The following is a 14,979-nucleotide window of genomic DNA, read 5'->3' as shown; positions in this document are numbered from 1 at the left end:
ATAGGAATTTCAGTTAAAAAGAACCAGTGGCAAAAAAAAGCACTTGTTTTAAAATATATGTAAGAAAGAATATGGTTTTCATATTATATATGATTATGATTACAATTTCATATTACAGTCAAAAGTCGTTAATTCGGACACCCATAATCCGGACCTCGAAGCTACAAACTTTCTGCGCATGCGTCGCTTTGACGCATGCACGTAAGACCTTTACGTCTGCGAATATAGGTCTGCACATGCGCAAAATACGTTTATGAATGCGCGTTTAATGTATAACGGACGGGATAAGGTAAAAATTATCTAATTCAGTTAATGTTGCAGATTGTGTTGTTCCTTAATCTTCGAATTGGATCCGGCTTATTATTTTTTGCAGACTGTTAGAGCAATTTTATAAAAGTAAGCTTGAACTTTCGATTATGTCAAATAGAATTTCTGATATATATTTACTAATATGTAAAAGATCTACAAAGCGAAAGTATGTTTCGAAGTCCATTAAACAAACAGTGGAATTGCGGAAGCACTTTCGCAGAGAACCCGGTAAATGTAAACATCGCCAACATTGGCGATAATAGTTCAAACTTGGTAACCCATTGGATTTATCCTATTCGCTTGTTCGAAGTTTGCAACCATTCTCTTACGTTTATTTTGTTGAATTAACACTGTCGTTGTTCGCATTTGCAGATTTATATTATTCTTCTCTTATTTATTATTATTTTTTCTGAATTTTTAACAACGAATAGATAGAAATATTTTCGTAGATAGATGCCGGTTCTCGGTTCGGGATGAAAGGAGAGGTAAATGCTAATTTGTAACACGGCTGTTCACATTATATTCTTAATTATTAACAGCTCTAAGAACCATGAGGTTTCCAAAGTCTAAAATAATTTGATTTCGTAGACCGAGAAATGTGCATGTGCATTTTAAATAATTAAGTAATGCTTTTATTTTTATTATTGGTTATTGTCATCTAAAATTATGAGAATAAATCAATTTTTATGGAGTAAAATTTTAACAACATAACATATTGTTAATGCTTTTCTAACAATAACCTTTCAGAGGATGGCAGGTGTGACATAAATAGATGATTAAATTGAAATAAAAAATATTGATTATCTAAGATGTCAGAATAGTTCGATGCATCACCATGGTCATCAAAATTAGCAAACCACTGCTGGTGTAAGGAATATATTGTTTTCTGTGTTAACTGGAATTTAAGACAAATTTTTTTCGTATATCACGCTTAACCGGTTAATTTCAGTATATTAATACTAATTTATATTTTTAAATAAATTTTTATTTCCGTTATAAATCCTTATATTATAAATCCTTATTGTCTTATGCTTAATATATTCTTTTCTGTGCTAACTTAAATTTAATACACATTTATTTTCGTATATCACATTTAACCGGTTAGTTTTACATCTACATGCTATTATCTGTGAATTTTTACTACCATATGCTTAATATATTGTGAATTGCTTCAAAAAATGGATAAAGGCATATCCTGTGTTTATTTAATCATTCCGAAATCTGTTTATCAATTTCACGCTGATCTGCGGCGGGGGATAGGGGATGCCTCGGCGCGCTATGAATTGGAAGTTGATCTGTCAGCACTATCCTTATCTTCAGCGCAGATGTTTTTATTTTATTTGGCTTATAATTCCTTACCAAAAGTAGTTATTCATCTCGATATGCTCCGTCTTTGATATGATTTAAATCAAATTCCTCGTCATTATAATTTGCTTCCGATAGCGAAGAAAGTGACACAGATGTTATTGAAAACGAAAAAATTTCGATTGATGAATTAGTCGGTATTCGCAACACAGCAATTATAGGACTTGAACAGCGGAACTTTGTAACTGAACAAGAAATTATGTCTGTTTATAGAATTAAAGAGAAAGTATTATCACATAAAAAACGAAGCAACTTAAACAACTTACATTGAAAGAAATGTTTATTAATAAAGTAAACAAATAAATATGAAGCTTTTTTTTTGTAAATTTTGATACCCTTTAGATCATAATTGTTCTTTATTTCATTAATTACGGTTTCATATTTTTAATTTTATAATTTCTGCATGCCATCTTACCAGATTTAAACTGATGATCTATAATCCGGAATCGCCGAAGTCCCGACGAGTCCGGATTAACGACTTCTGACTGTATATACATTTCATAAGAATTTAACAAATTTTCTCATTTATATAAAGCTAATTTAAATTTAAATTATGAAAATTGAATTGTACGCAAGTAAAAGATTAATTATTGCTGCGAACTAATTTTCGGAATATATAATTCCATTCACTTTTTTGAACCAAAGAATGAAAGTAACAGCACTGTGTATAAAAATGTAGAACAACTACATTGTTAACACAATTAATAACTGAAGTGCCGTTTTGAAGAAAGGTATGGGGTTTTAGAGCAATTAGCACAAATTATTAGACTTTGATGCTACTTATTTTGTTAAAGCTAATTCTTATGTATAGACACATGTTTTGTTCTGATTTAGATTTTGTTCACCAGCATTTAATGAATTATTCACAATTTCAAATGCTAATTAACTATAGGTATAAATGTGTGAAATAAAATGAGCAGCTGCATAAGTTCAAGCTCATGTAAGTTGGGATGCATTATGCTGAAGCATTCCTGAACTCATAATTAAAACAGTAAAAATTAAGTTATATAACTGAAAATCAAAACATTGCTGCTGTGTTAGTTCCTTATTAAAGCAGACAGAGCCTTGCACTATTTAAAAATTACATGTTACAAATTTGGCAGTTCAATCAGCTTATTTTGTTATGGTGGCCACTTTAATATACAAGTGTCACCTGTACATATTGTAATATATTTTTGGAGCATTATCTTAAATAAAAAGTTTTATTTTACCTTTCTGGTCCTTCCTCCCTACATAAAATTAGAATCTGAGGTAGGAAACATCATGCGACTATTTTATTTTATGAAAGGTAGAAATAAATAGACTAGGAAAAGTAGAATAAGTATAATAGAGCTTTATTTTTTCAATTGCAGTTAGTTCCCAATAACGATTTACAAAAATAAAAACTAATTATGATTTGCGATTTTTTTTTTTTTTTTTTTTGCTCATGCTAGCTATCTTATTTTACAAAAGGTAGAAATAAATAGACTAGGAAAGGTAGAATAAATAGAATAGAGCTTTATTTTTTCAATTGAAATGAACTCCCGATAAGGATTTGCAAAAACATTAACTTATTATGATTTGCGATTTTCCAACTTTCATTTTGTCTTACCGTAACGTTCTGTAAACAGGAGCTTTATTTTTTCAACTGAAATCAGCACCCGATAGCGATTTGCAAAAATATGAACTAAATATGATTTGCGATTTTCCAACTTTTATTTTGTCTTACCGTAGCGTTTCGTAAATCTAATGTAAACAGAAAATATCCCTTTTCGTCCTCCAGGGAAATTCCCTGAGTGGGTTGCATGATTGCAACGCTTTTCAGGGTTACCATAATCAGTTTATCTTTTAACACATTCGCCTTGATGCAGTCTGGGAGTGTTTTACATTCTCATGCTATTGATATTTATCATAAGTCGGCAAATTTTAATTAAATAAAGATTATATGATACATTAAAAAATAAAACACACTTTTCATGAAATCTTTCTGTAATTTTTTAGCACTATACTTCCTAGATTTTTTGGGCGCCATTCTTGGTTACTTGCAATGCCCTCCTGAGAAAAATAGCATCCATAACATAGCACAATAAAACACAAAAAATTATTATCTCAATAAACTGCACTTGAAATAAAAATAAAACAAGGAAATAACATAAAAATGGTAATACATGCTATCTAATCTGCACAGTACAAAAAAGTTATATTCTTTTACCCTATTTTAGAAATTTCTGTGTCTTTGCATCACATACAGAGTTCTTTAACAGCATCCAAAAACTGTTTAAAATTATGTGAACTAGAATCGGTATACTGCTGTTACCACATAAATTCACAAAAAAGAAAATCAAAAATATCCTTCGGACTGTTGGAGGCATTTCTTTCAAAAATTCCTTTTTATCACACCTTACATACCTTCCATAGTGTTGATACGAGCTGCAGTTTCCAAGTTCTTAAATTTCACTGTGTAATTTACTGAGAGGTGAACGAAGCCATTTAAATCTTCATTTATACACCAGTCAATGAATGTTTTCTTTCCCATTCGTTCCAAAGCGTACAGAAACTTCAGGTTACCAGCAGGTTCGTGCCACCAGCAGGCATTTTACGGTGTAAAGCACAAAATAAGTAACATACTTCCTAACCAACATCCAATGCATAAATAAGAAATATTTTCCCAACAGTCAAAATCACCGCAATTGAGCATTGCAGCCAATCACATCATAAATAGGTTTTTTATAACATTCACCATAAAATACTCAGGTTATCATAAATAAAACAGCAACTTGGCAATAATTCAAGAGGTACCCTAAAATATAGACTAAATCTCGTAATTGCATAAGCTTGCTATTTACCAAATGCATCTCATGACTGTTCCCATTAGCAATTTTGTGGCAAGTAGAAATTCCTGTAGAAATTTTACGACAGTGCCTTCCATTTCTGACAGATTCCACCAACCCTATTTTAAAATTTAATGGAAGCGAAACAATATCATGATTTGTCTATAAAAATCATTATAACTGGAATACAACAAAATGAACACATAAAAAATAGCATCCTTGCTTAACTGGAAGATTGTTATGAACAAAGTTGAATGAAGAATGTTTATGTGCATAGTTTCCAGACTTTGGCACATTCTGAAAATTTGGTGACTTCTGTTAAGGTGTTAATACTTAAGTGCTAGTTATCTACCCAGAACCTGATTCATGGAAGGGCCACATCATATGTGTTCATAAAGGTATGCTTCCTGTGTCTTCTTGTAATAGTTAAAATATGTAAAATTTTAAATATTTTTAAGTTCTAGGCTCTAAAAATGTAAATTATAAACAAGAATAAAATTTTGGGCTTTGTTATTTTTATTTTTTTAATATATTATTATTTTTGGTTTATTTTGAAAAATCGGATGTGCACCATTGTATGTACTGTTCTGTTATCGGGACCGGATAAGGAAATGTGTGTGTGTAAATATACATTTATGCATATATGCACATACGTACATACATACACACAATTCTGAATCTGGTCCTGATAACAGAACAGTACCCCAGTGACCTTGCATTCTTAAGAGTCACTGAAATGGTTTCACAAAACTTATTTTTAAAGTAGCACAGTTAGAAAGTCTTTTTGTGTGACTACATTTCAGACTTATGATGTGATGTTAATATGAGGGTGTTTGATTAACAAGTGTTTTCATATATGTGATTATTAAATAGCTAAATAGTTTGCATTATTTTGGTCATATCTTTGTAATTTAATTGAGGCTTTTAACACATTGACTGCCATGAGGGGGTCACCTGTGGCTGGCAGACGACTTGGCTACAGCGCGTGGGGGCCACCGTTGACGCGACCAATTGTAAAATGCATAATTAGAGTAAATATCTATACCGATACATTTTTAAATAATACCATTGTTGCTATAATGAAGAATAATAAATCGCAAAAATCCAAATAATAAACCGCAAAAATGGTCTTCGGTACCTCAGGGGTTACATAACTTACCTTATCTTGTGTAAATAGTATTTCGACGTAATAGACATCACATAATAAAAAATTCATGTTGGCGCCATGGGCAAAGCATGTAAAATGCAAGCAGCAGTCAACATGTTAATAAAATTCATAAGAATTCTTCAAGTTATTCCTTTGATCTGAGATTTTTCCAAGGAAAGGAAAGAACCCTGGTTTAAAGAATATGAGTTTATAGCTTGTATGACATAAACTGAAATCATGAAAACATAGCATTTGGAAAGACGAAATATATTTTCTGTTTGAATAACTTTGAGTGCAAAAATCAATTATTACCTTATTTCATGAAATGCTTTGTACTATAATTCATATCACTATACTGAAAATCACCTACTGCTCTGAAATATAATAGGAGTGATTTCTAAGGGAGTTTGCCATGGGGCTTTAGTTTGCAAATTGGGCCTTGTATCTGCCTTTATTCAAAGTAAGTGCACTCACTATGTTTTCATTGCAAATTTTAGACTTTGTGTGTACCCTACTATTTTCATATATACATATATACACTTAATATTGTTTTGTAGTTCAGAATAGATTTCTTTTTAAACAGTGGAGTTTGAGTTTTATGATGGATTCTTAGAGGCTTGTACATGAATTGAAAAATGTGCAAATATATTAATATTGTATGTAGGAGGTAGATGGCTATCATCAAAGGAATTATAGATTTTGAAAGTCATTGTTTAGAAAATATTTCTTGGAAATAATTTTGCAATATTTTTTTTTCCTTGGGATTTGGCGTGAAATTTATGAAAACATGAAACTATGTACTCTAGGTTCTGTTTTACTTCCATTAAATTCTTGAATTAGTGAAATTCCGAGTGTTTTTAAACTTATCTCTAACTTCTAAATTGCTGTTTCACTTTTTTTTTTTTAAGTCTAAGATTTGTGGGGGGGAAAACGGTTTTTTGTAAAATTATTTAAAATATACTCAAATTTATTATGTTGAATAAATAAACATGTGCAGTTTCCACAGAGAATTAAAATTTCCAGATTTGTAAAGTATAAATATTTTAATTCCCTTCCAATGAAAAATTTTCAACACTTTTAAGATGTAGTGGGAGATAATAATATTAAATTAAAATATATGTTATGAAATAAAAGTTGTGTTTTAGTTTATCAAATTAAAAATGATTACTAATTTTGTGTTTATATAAAAAGAATTTTTTCCCCTGTTTAGTAAATTTGCTATAAAGCATGTATCAATAAAAAGATAACATAATAAGTTCTTTTTTTTTTTTTTGTAAAATAAAAATATAGTACTTCTTTTTTAATTTGTAAAAGAGGAGATATTTGCTGTGTGTGCTTAAAACGCTTTTGAGTATGATTTTTAATATTTCCAAAAATTGGTTGCATTATATTATAATATGCATTATGATATTATTTTATATTTTTAGCTAACCATTCTAAATATGTTTCTGGGGAGTTGGATTTGAATGAAACATTGCAAAAAACTGATCGTTTATATGATTCTTTGACAAGTTCAAAAGGTAACGTTTATTTGAATTAAAATTTTTTATCTTATTTGTCCATGATATATATTTTTTAATATAGAAATTATAAGTAGTTCTGATCACTGATCTAGAATGTATTAACAATTTTGAATCAATCAATTTCTCTAAAATAGCTCATTAGCTTCTGAAAAAATTATACATTAATAGGCTTGTGGGTCAAGAATGTCAAAGTGTTCATAGTAAAATGATTACTCATATTTTAAAAATATGAAGTATGTTATAATTATTGCTTGGAACAGTACTCCTCTATAATGTCTCCATGTAATTAATGATTGTTAAATAAAGTGAATATTGCCAAATATTGTTGCCATCATTATAATTTGTCATTTTCTATTTTATGAAATCTTATTTTAGTTTTTTATAATGGGATTGAAAACTGTTTATTGTATGATCATAATAAAAAGATTTGTTTTCTTATTATGGCAATAGTTTCAATGTTTAGGATTTAAGTGCTTTGTGTTAGATAAGTACAATTATGAAAGTTTTGAGTATATCTCATTTTTCGTATTTGTGCATGTATTTTACAAGTATTAATGTAATAATAAATTTAAATAAATCAGTTTGTTTATAATTTTTAATTGATGATAATTAATTACTTGATAATGATTAATTGATAATTGAAGTCCCCCTTCCCCCAACGACTGCCATTTTAAGTGTGAATTAACATTTTGGAGGAATATTTTTTGGTGATGCATTAACAGATATGTATTTGATGGGTTAACGTTTGAATTTTTTACTACAGTACAAAGTCTGTAATCTGGACATCCATAATCCGGACCTCAAAGCTACAAACTTTATGAGCATGCGTAAATGCATAATGCGTTTACGCATGCACGTTTAATGTATAACGGACGGTATAAGCTAGGCTAAAATTATCTGAGGCATTTCAGTTAATGTTGTAGATTGCGCTGTACCTTAATCTTCTAATTGGATCCGGGTTATTATTTTTTGCAGACTGTTAGAACAATTTTATAAAAAGTAAGCTTGAACTTTCGATTATGTCAAAAAGAGTTTCCAATTCTGGAGCTGCCAAAGGATCTACAAAGCGACAGCATGTTTCGATGTCCATTAAACAAAAAGTGGAATTGTTGCAAAAAATGGATAAAGGCCTATCCGTCTCAAAATTATGCGAGAAGTATGGCATTAGAAAGTCCCCTATATATGACACAAGAAAAAGGAACTTTTTGAATTTTTTGTGGAAGCCTCTTTAACAACTTACACTGAAAGAAATGTTTAATTAAGTAAACAAAAATTAAGCTTTTTTTTTCTTTTTTTTCTTTTTTTTTTTTTTTGTAAATTTTGATACCCTTTAGATCATAATTGTTCTTTATTTCATAAATTACGATTTCATATTTTTAATTGTATAATTTCTGCATGGCATCTTACCAGATTTAAATTTGATGATCTATAATTCGGAAAAACCCCTAATCCGGAATCGCTGAAGTCCCAACGAGTCCGGATGACGGACTTTGTTCTGTACTACATAGATACTCGAGTTTTAGGCACGATGCGCTACCTCGATTGAAACATTAAACGTTTTGAATTTATTTCTTTTCTGCGAATGAAGAGTTCATAAAATACTATATCAAGAAAACTTCCATTTTTGAAATCTGAGTCTGCAGCGCTGAATTTGGTTAGTTATTAGCATTTTAGTGATTTCAGGATCAGTTTGTATACAAATTTTTTATTTTACCTCACTTCCAGATTTATTCTTACAAATTATTAAAATGGTATTACAAAGGTGAAGTTCGGGTGTAGATAATTGCTTTAGATTATTCAGCTCAAATTTGCTAATATTTCTTTTATTTTTTTCCATTTATGGTCCTTAAAAATCTGTAAAAGTACTTAATTTCTACATGCAGAAATATGTTTGAACCCTGAAATCATGGGCTTCACAACAATACTTTATTTTTTATAGCATGGCTCACTAAAGTGTATGTGCACTACGTAAAGAAAAAAAGGGACACTTGTATGTTTTCCGTTCTACTGGGCTGATTGAGGATGAAATTCAAATTGCATTTTTCGTGTTTGAAAAGCGCAACTTAGTATATATATTAGATTTATATATAGCATTGTTTCTAATATAGGTATTTTGAAACAAAATTGAACTGTTTCTGAAATAGCATGCCAATTTTTTCCCATATTTCGATCCTATGCTTTCAATTATGCCTAAATATTAAATTTTGTAAAATTTGGTGCGAAAATTAAAGAGAAATTAAAAAAATTATCGTGGCATGCCAAATTTCAAAACACGCCAATATGTAAATTCACATATGTCTTAGGAAATAGTAAGTGAAAAACTAGAATTTTTTGTAGATATGCTTAGAAATACATCCACTTTAAGATAATGGAAGAAATTCAGATTTGAAATGTTCAGATTCAGGTTCAAATTCGAACATTCAGGTTCAGATTTGAAATGGGTTACCCATTTCAAGACTCCTACAACACACTAATGTTTGGCAGAAGGCGGTTGCTTGAAACGAAGATTTAAAGTGTCATGCTTTAACCCATTTCAAGACCTTCCAAATGATCCATTTCAAGACTTCCATTTCCATGTTTGCCAGATGACATTTGCAAGATACAAAGATTTGAAGTGTCATGTTTTAACCCATTTCAAGACCCATAGCTGCAGTGTTTGCCAGAAGTTGTTTACTCGAAAGATTGATTTGCTATGGCATACTCGTACTATTCACCTCCCGAAAAGGAACATCAATGTGTCTGATTCTCTCTGTTAAAAGAATTGAGAAGTGGTGAGTCTTAGATGTGTTTGCTATAAATACATTTATTGAAAGGAAATGTATAGTACATTTTAAAAGGCTTTGAGGAATAGTGTCTACAAATTATTTTGAAAATAAAAGAAGAAATAGCTGATGAAACTGTCAATTTAAAGGTGTGTGGCAAAAGTCTATCTTACTTGCGTGACAGGGGATGAGAAATAAGATGTCATTACCATTTCAGATCTAAATGTGCAACTGATTCTCATCTTAAGAGTTTAATATTAGTTTATGCTATCGAAACAAGTCAAACTTTATTAAGTAATACTTTATAAAAGTAGTTATCACATAAATTTTTTTATTATGAAATCTGAAGTGGATGATTTAACTCGTAAGTTGCATGACTGTCCTTATCTGTCATGAGATTTTGTTACTTAATATATAATAGCTTGTAATTTAAAATATTTTATATTCTTACGTTTCTTAATGATATAAATATCATCCTAATGAAAGAAAACAGACTTTTTTTTTGGGGGAAAAAAAAAAAAAAAAGACTAAGTAATTTTACAAATTTCGGTAATAAAGCTGTTTAAATACTGTCTTTCATGAATAAATTAAATAAATCATGCCACTTAGAGAGCTAAAATTGTTTTATTAGAATAGTATTAAGCTTGTAATAATATATTAATGCTATGCAGTTTAAAACTATTTGTGTATTGACTTTAAACTCTTCAGAAATGCATAATAATTTCTCTATTATTTTTAGATACAACAACACCTAGTAGTATTCTTCAGGATTCTACTTTGTTACAACTTCAATCGGGCATAGCAAGGCAACGAGCAAAAACTTATCGGCCTGATACCCTAATATTTAATCCTATCGAATTTTCTGAAAAGTTAGTATGTATCTTTCAAATGCTTTATGATCAATCCATCAAATATCACTAACTAAGGTGCATATATTTAAAAAATTTTACAAGACTAAATGATAGATAAAGTTATGTAATTTGTTGATAATTCTCTTTAAACATGTGTTCGTTACTTAAGTTGCTACATAAAGTATAGTCAACTTTTGATCACAGGGAAGGTGGATTAATTGGGTCTGGTCTAAAAAAATTTTTTTTGGGGGGGGATAATAAAAAATTACTATGGTAAACTATTGCATTAATCGAAAATTTCTATGAAAAATTAGAAAGGTAGAGGAAGAGATGAAATAACAGCAGTGCTATAATTTTTGGAAATAGTTTTTATCCTCAGTAGTATCTAAAATTGATAAATCATTTGTTAGAAATAGTGTGTTCAGTCATAAAAACAAATTAGATGTATAAACATTTATTTGTTTTGTGTTAAGTTATATTAATATCAACAAGAGTAATACAAACAAAACATTGCTTTTTCTGTTTTAAATGCTTATTTAATTTACATAGCTAAAAATGTATTATTTTTGTGATTAAATTACTTAAAAATACAGGTAAATTGCTAGTAATATTTTTCTGCTAAGTATAATGTAGGATATTTCTTTTTCCTGTGTTTTTTTACTTCCTTGTGTGAAGTAAAAAGGAAGTACTGTAATCACAAAAAATTTCAGGCATCATATTTCATCAGAAATATCCATTTTGACCATTTTTAAAACCATTCTTTTTTTTGGGGGGGGGGGGCACGGCTGCTATATGTACAGACAGGAAAAAAGGACACATTTTTCCAAAATGAATTTTAAAATGGGTTCCCAAGAGATTTTTATTGTGACGTCTGTATGTACGTATGTATGTATCTCACGTAACTCAAAAAACTATGAGTTGTATTGCAATCAGCAGTGCCAAACATATACACCAGACATGGCCAAACTATTGCTCTCCCAACACCTTGTGGCTCGCGAGTTACTTGCAATCCTTTGCCATCTGAAATGCAACATGTTTTGAATGAATATAGTTTAATTTTTAATATAAATGAAATTTGAAATAGAAATCCTTGCAGTGCCACGTTTCTTTATTAATCACTAATTTAATTTCTGATGTTATGTATGAAATACATGTATGTATGTACATGCTCGACATTGAAAATGCAACACCAAGAAGGAGTGGTCAGAAAATGATGAAATTTGGAAAAAAGACAGAGACAGCAAGCAGCAATAAGTGATCTTTATTTCAAAATCATAGTCAGAATACAGAGCGAGAACGGCATCGCCTCAGTAGGATGTAGGACCACCGAGGACAGCGATGCACGAAGAAACACGTGTAGACGTAGAGTCCTGAGAGTGCGGATGGTGTCCTGAGAGATGTCTCTCCATTCCCTTTCAACCATTTGCCACAGTTCGTCTTCTGAACGAGGCAGGGACAGAGTCTGCAAACGGCGTCCAATCACATCCCATACATGTTCGATTGGTGACAGGTCAGGAGGGTACGGTGGCCAGGGAAGCATCTGTATACCTTGCAGAGCATGTTGGCAGATGCGAGCACTGTGTGGTCGGGCATTATCCTGCTGAAAAATTGAGGGGATTGCCACCGGCCGCAGTATCGTTGGGCCGTCATAGTGCCCCGAATACGAACTAGAGGTGACCTGGAATCATAGGCAATAGTGCCCCAAACCATTATGCCATATTGTCGTGTGGTGGGGCGTTCCACAGCTATTGCCGGATTAGATCTGTCTCCACATCAACGCCACACACGTATGCGGCGACTGTCACTTAATAAACAGAAGCGTGTCTCATCTGAGAACACGACGTTTTGCCATTCTGTCACCCACATCGCTCCAGTCTGGCACCTTTCCAAACGCTGGCGTCTGTGCTGTGAGGTCAATGGCAGACTTCTTAATGGACGCCGTGAGTGCTGGCCACATTCAACCAATCGACGGGAAATGGTTCTGGTCGACATATGAACATCCAGGGTATCTTGCACATGCTGCAGAATCGCAGTACAAGTGACTTGTGGCACCGCCACAGCTTGTCGGTGGATGCGTCGATCCACGCGTGCTGATGTCACTCTGGCTGCACCTGCACCCCTTCTTCTCCCCCATTTCCTTGTTCCAACCATGTTCACCATAGTCGATGCACCGTGCTCGCATCCATGTGGGTATCAGCTGCGATTTGACATTAAGACCAACCCGCCCTTCTCAGTCCGATCACCATACCCCTCGTAAAATCGTCTATCTGCTGGAAAAGCCTTTGTTGACGGCGGCCTGACATTCTCTCCTATTACACGTATCCTCCGGGACAAAAACCAACTTTCTTCGATATTTCGTCTGGTAGAAATAACACGAATAATGCCTATTCTGCATGTTCCTTCCCTGATATCTTACTTCACATGCGTCAGAGAGCTGCGCATTTCACATCATTTGCATAACTCGGTGACATGCGTCTAATCTAAAATTTGCATAAATTTCTGACCACTCCTTGTTGGTGTTGCATTTTCAATGTTGAGCAGTGTATTTCAGGTAATATGAAATTTTGCTCCCTTAAAAGTTTATTTTTTTAAAGTCTGCTCTTTTATTTTCTAAAGTATACTTTGTCTACAGTCTCCATTTGAGATTTATTTTCTATCTGTGTTATTCTACTTAGAAATTCAAGACAAGCCGCTATATCATTTAACCACCTTTATGGGTCCAACAAGAATATGGTGGATCTGTACACCTATTTGGCAAGAGCTTAGGACCTAAAGTATTTTGCAGATGTCTGCTGTGCTACAAAATGCCTCCACATCGAACATCACTGTATATCCATAGAAATATGTGTTCATGTTATATCTGCATTTGCGAAATAAATTTTTTTTTTTTTTTTTTGTGTGTGTGTGTGTGTGTGTGTGTGTGTGTAACATTAGTTTTGATTTGCTATGTATTTGAAAAAACAGCTCAAAATTAAACGGTGTTTATATAGCCCAATATGAACCACTAGATTTATTAGCAATAGGTTATGTATGTCCAGAATTATTGTAACGATTCGAGAATTTTCAATGATGTGCATGATCTGTGTCCAAAATTATCACGGTTATTTGAGAGATAATTTTGAACATTTTCAATGATGCTCATGAACTTCATTATCTTTGTCGAAAATTATCAGAACGGTTTCAGAGTTAACTTCGAGAATTTTCAATGATGCTTCTGAACTTCATTATTTATGTCCAAAACTATCAGGATGGTTTGAGAGATAGTTTTGAGAATTTTCAATGATGCACAGTGTATGTACTAATTTACTAAAAGATACTGGCAGATTGCATTAGATGCCATGCTGAAAAGCTGTATTAGTCAGGGCTGTCATGAGAGATAGTAATTATTCAAATGCCACTGAAATTGAAATTTTCAGTGGCATTTGAATAATTACTTCTAATTTTTTTTTTTTTTTTTTTTCAAATTCTTCTATATTGGGCATCAGTAAAAGTAGTTATTCCAAAGTTTTTGGTGAAAATGTTGATCCAGAGATTCGAGTGATATCAGTATGTTGATTGTATGGAGAAACAAAATTACTTTTTAAGCAAAAGCCTGAACAAGTTAATAGCTTATTTTAAAATAAATATTCTTTCTCGAATAACAGTTTCTCTGCAGTGTGCGTCGACATATATTATTTAATTTATCCTTAATAAAAGTCTGCTCTATGCCCAAAGTTACTTTTTTTAAAAATGTTTTGTGTGTTACCTTTATTTATTTAAATATCATGTTCTTACCACTTAAACAATAAAATTCAGTTCAACAGCAATATCACAAAATATTTAAAAGAGCATCTTCTTCTTCTTCAATGGCCAGACAGCCGAGGATGGGCCCTTGCCTTCCTCAGAATCAAATTCCAAGCTCTTCTATCCCTGGCCTTGGACATCCAATTGGTTACTTTTAAAATTCTTAAGTCTGTTTTAACAGTCGAGCCACCTAAGTTTAGGTCTCCCTCTTTTTCAGGTGCCGAATGGTCTGGCTGAGAAGATCTTTTTAGTTACTCGATTTTCATCTATTTTGCACAGGTGTCCTGCCCATTTAATTCTCTGAATCCTTATATATTTTACTATATCTATTTCTTTAAAGGATTTATAGAGTTCAGAGTTAGTTCTTCTCCAGATATTGTTACATTTTATGCCACCAAAAATACTTCTCACAATTTTTCTTTCAAAGAC

The 14,979-nt window shown here is 31.8% G+C and overlaps 1 protein-coding gene across 1 annotated transcript in view; it reads left to right on the top strand.

The window, feature by feature from the left end:
* Nucleotides 1-14,979, top strand: part of Nse4 (SMC5-SMC6 complex kleisin component Non-SMC element 1) — an 84,508-nt gene that overhangs the window by 15,520 nt on the left and 54,009 nt on the right. Inside the window, exons 2-3 of the mRNA XM_035362596.2 lie at nucleotides 7,059-7,151; nucleotides 10,656-10,789. Of these exons, the coding sequence (XP_035218487.1) occupies nucleotides 7,059-7,151; nucleotides 10,656-10,789 (227 nt within the window). The remainder of the gene's footprint in view (nucleotides 1-7,058; nucleotides 7,152-10,655; nucleotides 10,790-14,979) is intronic.

The sequence above is a fragment of the Stegodyphus dumicola genome, chromosome 2, assembly GCF_044657685.1.
Source record: "Stegodyphus dumicola isolate Sdum_Otavi_A_Nest chromosome 2, ASM4465768v1".
Lineage (NCBI taxonomy): Eukaryota > Metazoa > Arthropoda > Arachnida > Araneae > Eresidae > Stegodyphus > Stegodyphus dumicola.
Note: the sequence above shows the minus strand (reverse complement) of the source record. Positions and strands in the feature narration are given on the sequence as shown.